Here is a 19,010-nt window from a genome sequence, read left to right on the forward strand (position 1 = left end):
GAGTAAGTCTTAAATGTATGCTTTAGAAACTGTTGATCGAGATAAAAAAATTGGAAAATTGATCTGACAGTGAACGTGCAATGTTTACAAGCAGTCTGATAATGTTAGGAGGTTTGGGGGAATAAATATACCGTGCGCTAGCAACGTGTAATAAAGATAGCGAACAAACCCGTCGACTAGCATTCTTTAAAGCACAACCATAAAAAAGTTTCCTAGTAATAGATATCCGAAACTAGTAACTGCTGTTGGTTCCAAAGGAGTATATATATATATATATATATATATATATATATATATATATATATATATATATATATACTCCTAATTGCTTGAATTTTGTCGAAGTAAAAAAAGTTAGATGACATAACAACCATTCCCAGCAGGGTGGTGAAATGTTGCCTATAATTTCGCAAAGCAAAAACCTACATGGCGTTGCAACCCACGTAGTCGAACTATCATGCATCAATCTAATAGATACTCCATCAGCAACTGCAGTTCTTTTAATGGATCCTATTTGAGTTTACCCTCATCCCTATCTTCGTTTCCAGTACTTTTATTATCCTCTCTCTCTCTCTCTCTCTCTCTCTCTCTCTCTCTCTCTCTCTCTCTCTCTCTCTCTCTCTCTCTCTCTCTCGTTTCCCACTTTCCTCCAGCGAGCTGTGGCAACCCCAGCGCCTGGCACATGGTCGATGATGGCAACCCCGCAACCTGTCAGCCAATGTAAACACATCAAGATGGCGAAACAGAACGCCAGCGAAGCCGTCGCTTACAAGTAGGTCAACCCTCCATCATCCCCTGTAGGGTGTATCACCCTGAAATGCAGCTTCCTTTTAACCTACGACAGTTATCTTTAAAAATCCTCGTCCAAAAGATAGATAACATGGCGTGTATATCGTTAATCATTGCAGAATGTCGTGTATCGACGAGAGGTCAACTTAAAAATTAAGCTGAGCTTATTTATTCAGTTATATAGCTTCTGTATTTGTAATCTTTACGGCTCAAAAAATTCTAAGCCCTAATTTGTTTTACAATAAAAATGAATGAATCTCAGAATCATTGCTTCGGGTGCAAATAAAGTATATTTCGGGTAGGAGTGGTATTAGCAAAAACGTACAGAACATGATCATGACTATATGTGTCAGTGGTGACGGCGTGAAATACTGAGGTGGCATTTGACATTGATGATGGTGAGTGACAACTGAGGGAGGAACCTGCGGCATTAAGTTGTGTGACATTTAAGGTGGGTGATAGTGATTACAGTGTGTGTGTGTGTGTGTGTGTGTGTGACAGTGGTGATGATGTATGGTAGTGATTGCAGTGAGGGATAGTGATGGTAGCATGAAACATTGCTGGTGGTGTGTGACAGGGATGGTAGTATGCAAGCTAAGGAAACGTTGCAATTCTGTAGTTCTCCTGGGAATAGTATCAAGTTGTCTTGTTAGTATGTATCTTTTGGTACTCGAGAAACGCGCGATCACCAACAGTCTTTCCTGCTGTTCCCAAAAAGGGAAACCAAGTTTATATTTTTACTCAAGCACTGAAAATTAAGGTAAATCTTAACTGTTAGGGAAGTCATCTGATTTTTTTCATGTTACCTTAACGTTTGGTTATGTTAAACCAATTTAGAAATCAGCAAAATCTATCAAAAGTCTTTCCCAACTTTATTCGGTAACGGAGATTTGCCTTATATTTCAGTGCTGCAGTCCAATCATATATGTGTTTTTTCCCCTTAGCAAAGTATCACACATGATAATGTGTTCAGAAATTATAATCATCAGAATTACCGCTGTTTTAGCGTTAGGGACGATCATCTGTGAATTATACATTAGACAAACTTTTTAAATGGATTAAAGGGGAATGAAATCGGATAGTGATTGGATTAGATTTATGAATGAATCATATTTGTAAACATTAGCCGTTCCGAAGCAGCGGTTTATTTGTAAACAAAACCGTTCATTGGCATCGTAGCACATGGGATGGTGGCCTTTAAATCCACCCACCTCCCTCCATCACCCGACATATGAAGAGAATTTACAGTGACTTGGAGGTTTGTGATTTGTTATCCATGTCTTCTGAGGGAAAAATAATCAGACATTGATATCTATAGTGTCATCAAATACTATCAGTATGATGTACTCTTATTACATAGTTTTTTTGTGCATATTTTACAACTATTTTCAGTTAGGTTTCGTCTCATCTGTAATTACAGAAGTGGTATGATTTATAAGTATGGATGTAGGCAGAAAATTCTGTTATAAGGAGGATCATGTATGAAGGAAAAGGCATGTGGTTATCATTTAAATGCATACGTAGAAGTAAGCAATCCAAATATTGATTCATGGAAATTTTCGTATATTTAAAATTGATTTCAGCTTTACAGTTTGTTTACGCAAATTACTGTGAATTTAAGCAAAGAGAAAATTTTGCAAATACATGGGGAGTGACCCCCATTGGTGGTGTGTGATCTACACTGGTATGGCATTACAGTACTGGTAATGCATTACAGTGCATGCATGGGGAACACTGAGCATATGAGCCATCTATTTAGATTTCTAGAATAACTTGACTTGTGTTTTTTATATCATAGTCTGTAATTCATTTTATCATCAAATGCATAAAGCTCCTTTTTTTTTATTGCAGTAGTGTCAGTTACATCAATCCTGGGCGAAGAGCAGCAGCCGCAGCTGCAGCAGCTGCAATGGCATCCTTAGCAGGGCTTGCGGCATTGATGGCTATTACATGTGCTCAGGCCCAAACTGTCACATACACTTTTACACAGTTCCCTTACAAAGAGTCTGTCGCCAATGTAAGTTTCAGTGTACAAATGGATCATATATGATATAATTTTTATTTTAGTATACAATCTCCGGACTTCTTTTATGGAGCTCCAGCAGCTTCAAGGCTGTGGTCTGATAAGGAGCTGGGAATTGATGAATTTCTTTGGATTGAGAAGTTCCTTAGTAAGATGTACTTTTATCATTGATGGTACAGCCCCTATGAAGGTAACTTTTCACTCATGGTGTAATCACATGCAGGTGGAATCTGGTAGCACCCACATTATGTTTATTCATATGTATTATTATGTTCTCAGACTTTGTCTGCATGTGGTTACTACTGCATGGAGGATGTATCATCATCAGCAGACATAAAGGAATATAGCATTTATGAGGCCCTTCCTGTGTGGAACATAATCTCAAAGCTGCAAGAGCCCCACATTGGGGTCTTAGAGTTACATAACTGATTAACTAGCATACATACATGTAACACTTCATTATTGTATCAGACTTCCACTTGTTTTGTTAGTTATTTAACTTTAGCATTTAGTGGGCATTATTTGAAATGGTCATTTGATATCTCTTTTGATAATGAGTTATGTTTAAATGAAATTTCAGAGTTTCATATATATACATAGTTTAGTGTAAGTAAGATGGGTGAAGTGGAAACTAGAGGGAATGCTACAGGGGAAGTGAATTGCTACTAAATTAAAGAAAGTAAAATGAAAGTTGAAATTTCGTAAGTATGAAGTGGAATGCTTGAGGGAATGTTACTGACTAATGCGGTAATGCTGTTGCTCAGTGTCACAAGTACCAAATGGTTCTGGAATAGGAAGTTTATTGTAGAAATTTATCAACTTATGATGACTTTATTAAAAGGAGGAAATGTAAGTAGTGATTGGATGAAATGAGAAGTTGAATAAGTTAAAAGAATACAGATTAGGAAAGGAAAAGGTGACATTGTCAAAGATACTGTGTTCATCTGACTTGACTGTGGCAAAGGCAGAGGTGTTTGTTGTACTAATATTGTAATATAGAGAATTGTTGTGGAGAGAATGTCAGATTATCATCAGGTGAGATATTAAGTCACTATAGCAAACTTTAAAGTTTATGTCTGCATACAATTTTGATCTGTACTTATGATATATACTTATGAATTGGTAAGGGGCATCACATTGCTGTAGGTAGGTACTAGATATTGTCATAGGTTGTAGTCAGCAGCTACTTAGGAAAATAACCCATCCTGACTTAGGAGTGTTGAGGTTATACCCAGAATCTTTTTTGTTGTACTCTTCATTTTCTGTTTCATTGAAGCTGAGTTATCAAGCTAGATTTGATACTTCTGAGAATCCTTGTAGGTAACGTACCCCATCCCTCTTTAGGAAAAGGTATGGTCAGAGTATGAAGTAGCATGTGCTCAGTCACCTCGGTGCTTAGAGCTTCGTGGAGTTCACCACACCCGTTGTGTTCGCCAATGTGTGTCACCTTCTTGCTATTTGGACATCTACACTCATGATGAAGTAAGTCTTCAGTTTACAAATTTTTCAAAACCAAGAAAGATGTATTGGATTATAAATATATGTAGTTTCCACATGAATGTAAAATACAATGCTGACTCGTGAAAGAGGGATTTGAGATGGCACCTGTCATAACCCATGTCTGTAATGACTCCTTAAAAGTGTGTATTCATTACTTTCTTGGATGATGGCTAAGTTTGACTAAAGAGTCATAAAGACATAGATTTAGGATAACAATAAGTGAGTTGAGGTTAAATACATAGATATAGTTCGTAGATTCAAACTGCCATATTAGATAAGCTCTGTTTGAATGGACTTGTCCACATGGCATTCTTTATAGAGGTGCATCAAGCACTAATTCCACAGAGATTACCTCAATGATTATTTCTTTGTTTTTTCTCTTCTCACTTGACCTTCACACTCTTTCTTTTCATCACTGTATAATCTTTTTGCTGTATCTGGTTAGACATTGTGACCATGTGGAAATTGTTTCTGTATTTATTCTTGAAAATCAATGTTTTTTGATTCAGACATTTTGATAGGGCTTGCAGTTGATTGATACTGCATTCTCATTTCCACTGCATTGTATACTTATCCTGCTTTTTACAGTTAGAGGAAGGGGAGATTGATGTACGCCTTGCATCTTTCAAAGGCTGTTTCCTTCAGCGAATGTCTCGACAAAGGCGTCCCTGAGGAAACCCTGAGACCATCCTCGCCCACCCCAGGTCCACATCCACAAAATTGCCTCTAAGTCCTGACCCTTTGGCACAGCTGTGGACCCGTTTATTCATCAGGGACCTGGAGGAGGTGGCGCTCATGGTCTATCCCTGGCCTAGAATACCAGTTACAAGGTTCTAAAAAGTGCATTAACATTTTTTTTTTCCTTTTTTTTTTTTTTTTGTACTAGGTCTACTACAGAAGTTGGGGGAAAACCATATACTGATGAAAAATTTGATGAGGGTACTTGATATGCCAATTTTTAAAGTTTGTCTCAAAGACATTGTGACACTGTTCCCAAAAGCTGTTTCAGAGTGAGATCAGTTTTAGACAGCACCTAATTAATTGGAGATAAACTTTAAGGGGTCAAATGACTAAGTAGATTTTTTTATCAAATGATTAAGAAGCCTGCTGTTATTGAAGCTTCCTTTTGGGTCTTCATGCTTTACTTTTTTCTTGAATTTTGTAACGTTGAAAGGGTGAAGGAAGTCCCACTACTTAGGTTTATGCCATTTCCTTGAGGCTACTAGTTCTCAGGCTTATATTGTTTCATCATTGTTATCAGATTAATTTCTTGATAGAAATACTGGCACAAGATAAACTCAAATGTTCTAACAATGTGTGTCTGCTATGGGAAAGAGTCAGAGCTTTATATACAGCATAGGGAAATATAGTATGCATGAAATTACATTTGCAGATATGATGCTGAAAGTGTGAGATTGTAAAATTTCCTATGAATTAGATATTCTCACTTTTAAAGTTTAGGCATCCTCTTTATTGAGAAAGATTAGTTATTCTAGTGGTTTTATATAACAGCATTAGCAATGTTAATCATAGAAAATTAGAAGTGGCACTGTTCCAGTATATCTTCCCATCCTAATTCAAAACATATTACTAAAATTAAGCATTGGAGAACTACTAGACTTAATGGTTACCTTATTTATAACAAATGAAGCCTTGAGGTTGCTATTTTTGCTTTCCAAGTCCTGCTTTAGGCTGTGCTATACTGCTGACCTGGTATCACCAAGTTTCTTGCAGTTTAGATTGTTAGTAGTTGCTTAACATGTACTACCAAGTGCACAGATTATGTTGATTTGAATGTTGTCCAAAGTTTTATAAGTAGTGGTCATTTAGAGAATATGACCAAAATCCCAAAGTGTCTTCCCTTGACAGTAATTACAAATGTTTCCAGTCCCACAGATACTCCCAAAGATTACGTCAGAAACAGAACTACTTGTATTCCGTAATGCACAAGTTTATGTACTGTGTGTTCTAATTTGTTCCATATTATTTATTATCATAATTCATTATTTATTCCTTTTAAATCTATAACCAGTGACAGACAAATAGTTTCTTAAACTGGTTTACTTCGTGGCTATCAGTATGTTGTGAATGATATTACTGTAGTCCATGATGATTAGTGATAATGATATTGATATAGTGATATTAATGGTAAGAATACTGAAAGCATATGATATAGATATTAGACTGTTTGGACATTGTTGCCCATGACTACAGTAATACAAGTAACCTATTATAGTACAGGATTATCATTGTAGAGATTTTCTCCTCTCTCATTGTAATCCTAATTGTTTTTCCTCTGATTAGTTTTTCATACACTGTCAGACTTGCCATGGCCTGAGGTATTTCTAAGTTTGATTTAGTTCTGCTTACTCCCGGTTACTCTATCCTTATTCTGTGTGACTGACGTTAGATAACTGTCACTGATTTGCAATTTCTTACTGTTTAATTTTTTATAATGCAAGGCGAAAGCATTTGCCTCTCTTGTTTTGTAACTAAGCCACGATACACAGTTCTTCAAGAAAATTTCTTTGGGTTGCTGTTGGGTCACCAACACCAGACTTAATAAGGTTAAACAATAACAGAGGTGTAATGGCACACTAGAAATGAGTAGATATATAGAGATCCATAAAAGCTGGTATCTGATTATACCATTTATCAATATATGGGTAGCTTTTAATCAAGGTGGAGGGTATATTCTAAGGGCTTTAGTATGACAGCAATAAGTCTTGGCAATAAAAAAGAAAGGAACACCTTTAAACCAGCCTTATACCTAGTATCATACCCAGAGCTTGTAAGAGAATGTCAAGAGACACTGTTTCCCTTAGTATGCCCCATGGAATAGTCATAGCTGGTATTGCTGATAAAGACTGTTGAGTTATAGATCTAAATTGTATTTTGGGGTTGACTCAGAACAGAGACTGATAAAACAGTTATTAAGGAGTCTACATTTCCTTGTTACTGAAAGTAGTGCAGTCTTAGGCTACAGGAGCCATTAGAAAGGGCCTGGGTAACACCTGGACTCTTTCATAGATGTTGAAGTATTTCATGGTAAATCATAATCATAAGTGTGTCTCAATAAGCAGAGTTCCAGTTTGAACCATTTCATATAATATATCCACTTGACCTCAGACTTCTTGTGTGTTTGTATTTGGTCAGTGTAAATAGCAATTCCAGTTACTTTAACTCATAATTGCTTGTCTGGTAATTTTTTTGGCTCTAGAGCATGACAAGAACCTTCACATTTTCTTTCTGCAATCAGGCATCTCAAATTGATTATTTTCTCATCCAAATGTATGAGCTTTTCACAATTTTCTTTAAATTCCTGTTATCACACATCTTCCAACAGTAGCCCAAAATACAATTACTGAAGAATACTGTGTATTTCTTCACTTGCAACTCAAACTAAGCTTCTTCCTATTTTCTTACATAGAGTTTTCGTTCACCCTAATGAAGCAGGTAGTTTTCTTTAAATGTTGACTTTGGCAAATATGAAAATTTGGTGTTTACTTTCATGAACTCAAGTTGAACAGAAAACGTGTTGATTAGTAGATTAGCAACACAGTAGAATAGACTATGTATAAAAGAGCAGCCTTTCATAAAGATGAGAAAGAGGTGTTTAAAGATAATGTCTCTCCTAGGAAACTGGTTAATCCTGCCTTTTGTCAGCCTGTGGGATTGTGGCTGTGGGTCCCATTTCTTCAAAAATGATTCCTACAAAAGATGCAGTGCCTATTTGCACTTGATACATCTATTGTGAATGGAAAAGAAATTAATGATACAAAAATGGAGTAAAATTGTAATGAGGAAGAAAATTTTAGTAATGGGGAAGTCAGCCAGAATGAAATTACATAGGTTAGTGTTTTAATGCTATGGAGTTTTGTGCGTGAATTCTGAATAACATTTTTTTTACATACAGAGGATGATATATGTGTAAAGCATTGTAATTTATGTGTAAAGGATGTACATTTATATATTTTTAAAAGGTCATGTTAAAGGACGATGTAAGGCAGAAGGTATTGTGTGGCTGGTGTTGTAGATTATTATTCTCTATATTTAAAAGAAATGGCTTAGATTTGTATCTTGAATTTTGTTGGAGAGATTTTCCTATTAGCTCATAGAGGAAAGTTTATGAAGTCTCCTGATATTTTTAGGTAGATGTTCAGGGGAGACGAGAGTTTTATTGATGATGTAAAATCATCCCACTTTGTGCCAAAGTTCTAGTGCAGAGCTTTATCTTACTTATTCTTGTCATTTTATTATGTTCATTTTGATGCATAAACAAGCAGTGTTTCATAAGTGTTGTAATTAAGCTCAATTTTGTTTTGAAGTTGTCACCCCAAAACCACTATAGTCCAATGATAGCATTACCAATCATAGCAGCTTTATTTCAGGTATGAATGTGAGTTTTTTGCAAGTTATTGTGGTTAAAGTCAAGAATCTCTGTTGCATTGTAAACAGTGAAGTAGGAAGTTTGGTTAAACAGGTGTTATTTAGTATGAAAATAGGGGATTAGATATTTATTTCAGATGGTTGGAATATATAATTTTAGTTCCCATAGCATGACAATATAACATATTATGGTTAATATCTCCCTTTATTTTATGTCATAAGATGGTTGTCTCATATTGATGTTAGTTAATTTACATCATTGCTGTACATAAGAGTCACTGATTTATGTTGAAATTGGAATCTCATTGATGTATAAGATATAGTGAGTTGGGTTAAGTTGGAGCCCTTGAGTACCCCAGCATTTACAAAAAATTGTTGGGGGTGATAATTGCTAAGTTCTCATGAGGAGAGAACTTGTTTCTCTTTAACTCTTTTAACTGATTTCTAGTGGAGTCTGTTTAGGATATTATTAGTTAGCATTGAAAGTGTTATTAGCTTTCTCTAAAACATAAGTGTTTATGGCAGTCAGAATACTGAAAATATGGGTTTTGTGGTTGGAAGGCTTTGTAGTATGTCATCATGAATTGCCGGGTTTACTGATGGATGATTGTGAGAGGAGTATTGATTAAATGAGTTGCTGAGTTGAGCTGGGGAAAGGTATGAGCTGATGGTTTTGTAAAATTTAGTGTATGAACAGGCTCAACTTTCACTTGTTTGTTTTTGTAGCCAAAGATTATGAAACTTGTTTTTTTGCCTTAAAAGGTAACATGTTTCATTGGGCAATGTAGTCACTTCAGAAGTGTCTTTGGCCTGTTTAAAGCATGATTTTGTTTTTGCATATATATATATTTTGCTCCTATACTTACAACAGTAATAGCACTGTTATCTTTGATAGTACTCTTCACTTTTAATGGTTTTTTATTGTATTATTTTATTATACTTAACTGCCCTCTCCCGCGTCAGCGAGGTAGCGCAAGGAAACAGACAAGGAACGGACCAACCCACCCACATACACATGTATATACACAAACATCCATACATGCACATATACATACATATACATTTCAACATATACATACATATACATTTCAACATATACATACATATACAGACACAGACATATACATATATACACATGGACATATCCATACTTGCTGCCTTCATCCATTCCCATCACACACGAAATAGCATCCCCCTCCCACCCCCTCCAGTGAGGTAGTGCCAGGAACAGACAAAAAAGGCTACATTCGTTCACACTCAGTCTCTAGCTGTCATATGTAATGCACCGAAACCACAGCTCCCTTTATGCATCCAGGCCCTGCAGACCTCACTATGGTTTACTCTAGATGCTTCACATGCCCTGGTTCAATCAATTGAATGTTCAAAATGTTGATTGATTGATTGAACATATAATGTTATATTGATAGATATGAAATGGGGTGTTCTTAACCTTTCATCAACCCTCTTGTTTGTCTCCTCTTGTGCAGAACATCTCACCCTTCGTGTAGAGGCATTTAGCTGATATAGAGGTCTAAAACCCTCACCTTTTGCTGATATCCTTTATGAGATAATTTTTTCACTTCATTAGTACTGGATTTGTCAACACACTACTACACTATCATGCTTTTAGCTTCGTTGGCAGGTATATGTAGGATGAAACATTATTTCTTGCAAATTTAAGCTCTCAAAAAAGAGAAATGAAGGAGGTGATTTGGTTTTGTCTTTGTTGATCTTTGTAGAATTCATTTACAGAATATATTTTAACAATAGGTCTCAGATACTACATTAGGTCAGGTTCAGGAGGTCTAAGTCTACAAGGTTAATGTTGCCAACATAGTTTTTCTAATGTTTTGATCTATCTAAAAGTTTCATGAGTATGGTTTTGTATCCAAAGCCAAAGGCTTACAAGAGGATTCTGGTCTCCAGAAAGGTCCATAGGTCATGAAGGCATAACTTGTCACCTTCACCCACCACAGATTTGATGAAGTCCAAGATTAGGATGTATGTGTTGAGAGTTTTAGTGCCCCCACTGATACACTGTCGCACTTATGGAATGCTTATCTTTGTACATCAGCAACATAGCCAGTAAATAGGTTATTACTCCCAGTCTGCTAACCAACACTGCCAATTCCAAAGGGAGCACATTGCTACACAAATAGCTCCAAATGTCACAGAAATTGAGGGTCACCTTTTTTTTATCGCAGTGCTCATTTTAACTTTGATGGAACTTATTGTGTGGCTTATGGTGGTTAAGAGTCTGGGAGCACAGAGACTGTCAGTTGCACAAATATCTTTTGAGTAAATGAGAGTGAGAAAAATTGCAGTCTGCATCAAGCTACTTGATTGTTAGTATTAGTGTTGTGGTTTTATAATGCCAATAAGATTAAGGATAAAGATCTATTTCCCAGCAAAAATACCTGACTTTAAGTGATTAATGTTAAGAAAATGGATTTTAAGGTTTTCATTGTCTACTTTGTAACAAAGAATATATGGGTATGGCTCTCATGTTTGCCTTGTGACATTGGAACCTTGTGGTGATGCCATATGGTAGGCTCAGCAAAGATACCTGTCTTTGGATAGGAGGATTTTTAGCTTTCAGGGTCAAAAGATGGGTTTGTCAGGCCTCATATTTTAAGATTGGTCTCATATTGTGCTCTTAGGATCTCCCTGTAGGAGGAAAATTATTTCATATTTTGAAAACCTAATTTTCAGTATTCAACTAACTATTCAATACTATAATTGTATCTTCATTGGAGTTCAGTTTTATGTTTCATGATATGATGCAAGGCATGTAATTCAGATATTATGTCTCAGTTATCCTAAGTTATCCTTAAAGGTTTTAAGTTGTATTGGAACTTCCTTTATAAAAGGATACTTTGGTTGTACTTTTATATATCATTTATCAAGGGAGAAAAATTTGATGATCATATCTTGCAGAACTTATTTACAGAATGAATTTTATATGGACACACGTCTGCTATCGTATGACCTATCATTATGCTAGATTCTGATAACAGTTGAATTATTATCGAAGTGAATTCCTTTCTGAATGCAGCTCATGCATTTGAGTTATTCAGAGTATAATTGAGTTGCACTTATAATTATAAGTATGTATGTAGGAGAAAAATTCTGAAGTTTAGGCTGTCTTCATACAATTAGGAACATAAAATTTTAAGTATTACAGTTATGCTAGCTCTCAGATCATATGTTTATATCTTATATATAGTGATGAGAAAGACTATCTTTACAGATATAGCACCACTTTACATCAATAGATCTCATGTAGCTGTTGCTAATAAAGACTTTTAGATGAACCAGTTTGTAAAGCAACTATACAAGTGCCATGGCAAGCACTTGAAAAATGTTTCATGGGCTACACTGTGATCTTTGTCAATATGTCTTTCATTATTAAGTCTATGAATACTGAAGACTGTGTATGCTCTTTAACTTTTGAGTGAATGATCTTGCCCTCAAAGTGATTTCTGTCTCTCTTTGCAGGAGTTGATCAAAGCAATATGAAAAATGGGTTCTTTAAGCCAGAATGTATGGATATTAGTTCCCAGTTTGATACCAGTTTAATGGATGTCAGGGTTGAATTGACTCCCACATAACTCTAAAGCTTAAGGATTTAATCAAACATACTGTATTGCATTCAAACTTTTTGTGAATTATTTTTTTCTGTATGCCTTCTTTGAAGTTCATATTCATCTTCTTCAATTTCACAGCTTATCATCATTTCTGGCTTTAAGAAGGGAGCACCAGGAACAGATTTTTCCATAATGGTGCATTGTGAATCATTCATAAATATTATGGTAATTATCATTCTTTGCACTTTAATGTGAAAATTTTGAAAAGTTAAGTTCAAGGCAACTAATGAAATGTTTTAATATTAGCTTATAGTTGACAAAAATAATACTATCATTACTGACATTATGATAAATGGATGTGAGGGAGATGCAGGGAGCAGGGAAAGAGAAAGAAATGTAGCAGAAAGAGGAACCATACACAATAAACTAGAATCATCACTCTTCATAGAATAATGTGTAGTTTGGGATATGTAGCACAACACTAAATGGTGCTGTAGTATTAATGTGTATAAAAAAAAGCTGCCAGGGTGAGAATTGGTAGATTTAAAGTTATACCATTTGTTTCATTAGTTTATAAGTATTGTATCAGCTAGTTGTCATCAATTTACTGTTATGAATATAACCTCTCTTGAATTTTTATAAATGATAGTTTTAACTTTAGTTGCCATTTTTTATGTGTAGCAATGTAGGAAGGCTAGAAGGTGAGATTAGTAGGAAGGTAAATAGAAACTGAGTTGAGGAATTTTAAAAAGCAGTAAACTAAAAAGATCAGTCTGGTTTGAGCTAATTAAGGGACATGAAAAAGGAATTCATTAAGTTTATTTCAGGAGTTGCTAGCACTGAGTCTGGGTATCCTAGGATTATTGAAGAATACTTTAACTCAGATAATCATAATGTAGAGTATCATCTAAACTACAGGAGTTATTGAATTTTTTATTCTGCTCTTGAAATATAGTCTCACCCTAGAATGCTTTACGTGTGGAAGTGGGTCTATGTGACAGATGTGCCAGCTGATCTTTAAAATTCCTTCAAATTGGGCAAAATTGTAATACAGTGTTTGGAAGCAAATAATGTACCTACCACAAAAATCTCTCGTAGTAAAGAGGAAAAATGTGAAGAGGAATTAAGATGATTGTTTGAGTTGCAATTCATAGAAAAAATCATTGCTGTAGAGTGCAAATACAGCAATTAATGGTTATTGTTTCATTATAAACTAACTCTAGGGCCTTAAGTTGATGCTACAAAAATTGGACAGTAGACAGTGTGCCTGGTGCTAGCCAAACATGGCAAGTTTTGACATTCCAAACTGTGACTTTGAGTTTCTTTACATTCTCGGGGAACACTTTAGTCTTCCACCAAGCTGTAGTCTTGGCTTCAGCAGGGGTAGGCCTGGGACTGTTTTACATGCAGATGAATGAATGAAGAGTATGAGAAAAATCTTATCAGTTTCATTATGGTTAAACACAGGCAAAAATTGGTAACAAGACCGATGATATATTGATAGCCCATATTTTAAGTTACTTAGAATACATTTTAGATTTTAGATTTTCTTCAAATGTCAAAAAGGTTTACATAATTATTTGTAGATAGTGAGATGTAAAATTAGTGTTTTAGGTTTGTATACTCTGGGTCTGGCTTAACTGTTGCCTTTATTATTTAAGAAAAAGCTGGTTATATGGTACATGTTGACCATTTATCAAACTAATAATTAGCTCTTGGTATGGTGGTATAACTTAATGTATCTAAAGTAACTGTGCATATGATATCTGGGTAACTCTTTTTATGCATAAGCTGTATGATCTTTCATGATTCTCTGAAATGAAGCACTATTGGGCCTGTTATGGTATTAGTCAGATCATACATCTTTGGCTATCTTGTGTATTGTCTTTCATAGAAAGAAATTTGATTAATTATTCTTAAGGACCTGGGAGACCTTTTCACTGTTGTGATGTAAACTGGTGTAAGATATGTAGCCTGTTCCATATTATTATCATTATTACTATTATTATTTTATTATTTATATTATTTATTTTGCTTTGTCGCTGTCTCCCGCGTTAGTGAGGTAGCACAAGGAAACAGACAAAAGAATGGCCCAACCCACCCACATACACATGTATATACACACACATCCACACCCACAAATATACATACCCATACATCTCAATGTATACATATATATACCCACACAGACATATACATATATACCAATGTACATAATTCATACTGTCTGCCTTTATTCATTCCATCGCCACACCGCCACACATGGAATAACAACACCCTCCCCCATCATGTGTGCAGGGTAGCGCCAGGAAAAGACAACAAAGGCCCCATTCGTTCACACTCAGTCTCTAGCTGTCATGTAATAATGCACTGAAACCACAGCTCCCTTCCACATCCAGGCCCCACAGAACATTCCATGGTTTACCCCAGACGCTTCACATGCCCTGGTTCAATCCATTGACAGCACGTCGACCCCGGTATACCACACCATTCCAATTCACTCTATTCCTTGCATGCCTTTCACCCTCCTGCATGTTCAGGCCCTGATCACTCAAAATCTTTTTCACTCCATCTTTCCACCTCCAATTTGGTCTCCCACTTCTCCTCGTTCCCTCCACCTCTGACACATATATCCTCTTGGTCAATCATTCCTCACGCATTCTCTCCATGTACCAAACCATTTCAAAACACCCTCTTCTGCTCTCTCAACCACACTCTTTTTATTACCACACATCTCTCGTACCCTATTATTACTTACTCAATCAAACCAGCTCACACCATATATTGTCCTCAAACATCTCAGTTCCAGCACATCCACCCTCCTGCGCACAACTCTATCCATAGCCCATGCCTCGCAGCCATACAACATTGTTGGAACCACTGTTCCTTCAAACATACCTATTTTTGCTTTCCGAGATAATGTTCTTGACGTTCACACATTCTTCAAGGCTCCCAGAATTTTGGCCCCCTCCCCCACCCTATGATTCACTTCCGCCTCCATGGTTCCATCCACTGCCAAATCCACTCCAAGATATCTAAAACACTTCGCTTCCTCCAGTTTTTCTCCATTCAAACTTACCTCCCGATTGACTTGACCCTCAACCCTACTGTACCTAATAACCTTGCTCTTATTCACATTTACTCTCAACTCTCTTCTTTCACACACTTTACCAAACTCAGTCACCAGCTTATGCAGTTTCTCACATGAATCAGCCACCAGCGCTGTATCATCAGCGAACAACAACTGACTCACTTCCCAAGCTCTCTCATCCACAACAGACTGCATACTTGTCCCTCTTTCCAAAACTCTTGCATTCACCTCCCTAACAACCCCATCCATAAACAAATTAAACAACCATGGAGACATCACACACCCCTGCGGCAAACCTACATTCACTGTGAACCAGTCACTTTCGTCTCTTCCTGCATGTACACATGCCTTACATCCTCGATTAAAACTTTTCACTGTTCTAACAACTTGCCTCCCACACCATATATTCTTAATACCTTCCACAGAGCATCTCTGTCAACTCTATCATATGCCTTCTCCAGATCCATAAATGCTACATACAAATCCATTTGCTTTTCTAAGTATTTCTTGCATACATTCTTCAAAGCAAACACCTGATCCACACATCCTCTACCACTTCTGAAACCACACTGCTCTTCCCCAATCTGATGCTCTGTACATGCCTTCACCCTCTCAATCAATACCCTCCCATATAATTTACCAGGGATACTCAACAAACTTATACCTCTGTATATATATATATATATATATATATATATATATATATATATATATATATATATATATATATATAAGTAATAATAGGGTAAGAGAGATGTGTGGTAACAAAAAGTGTGGTTGAGAGAGCAGAAGAGGGTGTTTTGAAATGGTTTGGTCACATGGAGAGAATGAGTGAGGAAAGATTGACCAAGAGGATATATGTGTCGGAGGTGGAGGGAACGAGGAGAAGTGGGAGACCAAATTGGAGGTGGAAAGATGGAGTGAAAAAGATTTTGTGTGATCGGGGCCTGAACATGCAGGAGGGTGAAAGGCGTGCAAGGAATAGAGTGAATTGGAACGATGTGGTATACCGGGGTCGACGTGTTGTCAATGGATTGAACCAGGGCATGTGAAGCGTCTGGGGTAAACCATGGAAAGTTCTGTGGGGCCTGGATGTGGAAAGGGAACTGTGGTTTCGGTGCATTATTACATGACAGCTAGAGACTGAGTGTGAACGAATGTGGCCTTTGTTGTCTTTCCTAGCGCTACCTCGCACACATGAAGGGGAAGGGGATGGTATTCCATGTGTAGCGAGGTGAGGATGGGAATGAATAAAGGCAGACAGTGTGAATTGTGTGCATGGGTATATATGTATGTGTCTGTGTGTGTATATATATGTGTACATTGAGATGTATAGGTATGTATATTTGCGTGTGTGGACGTGTATGTACATACATTGTGTATGAGGGTGGGTTGGGCCATTTCTTTCGTCTGTTTCCTTGTATATATATATATATATATATATATATATATATATATATATATATATATATATATATATATATATATATATATGTATATATATTAGTTTATTATACATAATCGATTTTGCTTGCACCCATCCACTTATGTACACATATATATATATATATATATATATATATATATATATATATATATATATATATATATATATAAATGCCCATACACTCACATATACATACATATATGAAGAATGGCCCATCCACTCATATACACATATATATATATATGTACATGAATGCCCATACACTCACATATACATACATATACATATCAACATATGCATACACAAGCATTTACACATATACACATGTACATATTCATGCTTGCAATTTGTCCAAACCATTTCAACACATCCTCTTATGCTCTCTCAACCACACTTTTTATTTCCATACATCTCTCTTACCCTTTCATCACTTACTCAATCAAACCACCTCACACCACATATTGTCCTCAAACATTTCATTTCCAACACATCCACTCTCCTCCGTACAAGCCTATCTATAACCCCACCTCACAACCAAGTAACATTGTTGGAACTACTATTCCTTCAAATGTACTCATTTTTGCTCTCTCAAATAATGGTCTCTCCTTCCAACATTCTTCATCACTCCCAAAACTTTCGCCTTCTCCCCCACCCTGTGACTCTCTTCCGCTTCCATGGTTCCATCTCCTGCTAAATCCACTCTCAGATATCTAAAACACTTCACTTCCTTCAATTTTTCTCCATTCAAATTTACATCACAACTAACTTGTCCATCAACCCTACTGAACCTAATAACCTTGCTCTCATTCACATTTACTCTCAGCTTTCTTCTTTCACATGCTTTACCAAACTTTTCCAAACTTAGTCACCAACTTCCACAGTTTCTCACCCGAATCAGCCACTAGAGTTGTATCATTGGCAAACAACAACTGACTCACTTCCCAGGCCCTCTTATCCCCAACAGGCTGCATACTCGCCCCTCTCTCCAAAACTCTTGCATTTACCTCCCTAACCACCCCATCCATAAGCAATTAAACAACCATGGGGACATCACACACCCCTGCCGCAAACCGACATTCACTGAAAACCAATCACTCTCCTCTCTTCCTACTCGTGCATATGCCTTACATCCTTAGTAAAAACTTTTCACTGCCTGCAGCAACTTACCTCCCACACCATATACTCTTAAGACCTTCCACAAAGCATCTCTATTAACCCTATCATATGCCTTCTCCAGATCCATAAATGCTACATACAAATCCATCTGTTTTTCTATTTCTCACATACATTCTTGAAAGCAATCCCCTGATCCACACATCCTCTACTTTTCTGAAACCCTACTGCTCTTTTCCAATCTGATGCTCTGATCATGCCTTCACCCTCTCAATCAAACCTTCCCATATAATTTCTCATGAATACTCAACAAACCTATGTCTCTGTAGTTTGAACACGCCTTTATCCCCTGTGCCTTTGTACAATGGCACTATGCATGCATTCTACCAATCCTCAGGCACTTCACCATGGTCTGTACATACACTGAATATCCTTACCAACCACTCAACAAAACAGTCACTCACATTTTTAATGTATTCCTCTGCAATACCATCCAAACCCACCTCCTTGCCAAATTTTATCTTTCGCAAAGCTTTCACTACCTCTCCTCTCTTTACTAAATCATTCTCCCTGACCCTCTAACTTTGTACAACACCCCGACCAAAACACCCTATATCTGCCACTCTATCATCAAGCATTCAACAAACCTTTAAAATACTCACTCCATCTCTTCACTTCATCGCTACCTGTAAATACCTTCCCACTTGCCCCCTTCACCAATGTTCCCATTTGTTCTTTTGTCTCATGCACATTATTTACCTCCTTCCAGAACATCTTTTTATTCTCCCTAAAATTTAATGATACTCTCTCACCCCAACTCTCATTTGCCCTCTTTTTCAACCCTTTCACCTTTTTCGTGACCTCCTGTCATTTTCTTTTATACATCTCTGTCATTTGCACTCCTTCCTTGCAAGTATCATCCAGACACCTTTCTTTTCTCTTTCACCAACAACCTTAGCATATTAACACCCAAAGTCTCACTTTTACATGCCTATCAATTAACACAGTCCAGTAATGCCCTTTGACTAGCTCTCCTACTCACATATGTATACTTATGTATATTTCTCTTTT

At 36.6% G+C, this 19,010-nt stretch overlaps 1 protein-coding gene across 1 annotated transcript; it reads left to right on the plus strand.

The window, feature by feature from the left end:
- Nucleotides 1–1,862: 1,862 nt before the first annotated feature.
- Nucleotides 1,863–15,799, plus strand: LOC139757767 (uncharacterized). Its single transcript, XM_071678549.1, has 4 exons — nt 1,863–2,047; nt 2,641–2,806; nt 4,157–4,294; nt 4,901–15,799. Exons 2-4 carry the CDS (start codon nt 2,699–2,701, stop codon nt 4,982–4,984), a joined length of 330 nt encoding a protein of 109 aa, XP_071534650.1. The 5' UTR covers nt 1,863–2,047; nt 2,641–2,698; the 3' UTR covers nt 4,985–15,799.
- The last annotated feature ends 3,211 nt before the right edge of the window (nt 15,800–19,010 follow it).

Source organism: Panulirus ornatus, chromosome 28, assembly GCF_036320965.1.
Source record: "Panulirus ornatus isolate Po-2019 chromosome 28, ASM3632096v1, whole genome shotgun sequence".
Classification (NCBI taxonomy): Eukaryota; Metazoa; Arthropoda; class Malacostraca; order Decapoda; family Palinuridae; genus Panulirus; species Panulirus ornatus.

Excerpts from the sequence above, each read along its gene's own strand:
- LOC139757767 (XM_071678549.1), top strand. The coding sequence starts at position 2,699 with ATGGCATCCTTAGCAGGGCTTGCGGCATTGATGGCTATTACATGTGCT. Across the intron at positions 2,807-4,156 it reads ACAAAGAGTCTGTCGCCAAT|GAAAAGGTATGGTCAGAGTA; the intron begins GTAAGTTTCAGT and ends ATCCCTCTTTAG. Across the intron at positions 4,295-4,900 it reads ACATCTACACTCATGATGAA|TTAGAGGAAGGGGAGATTGA; the intron begins GTAAGTCTTCAG and ends TGCTTTTTACAG.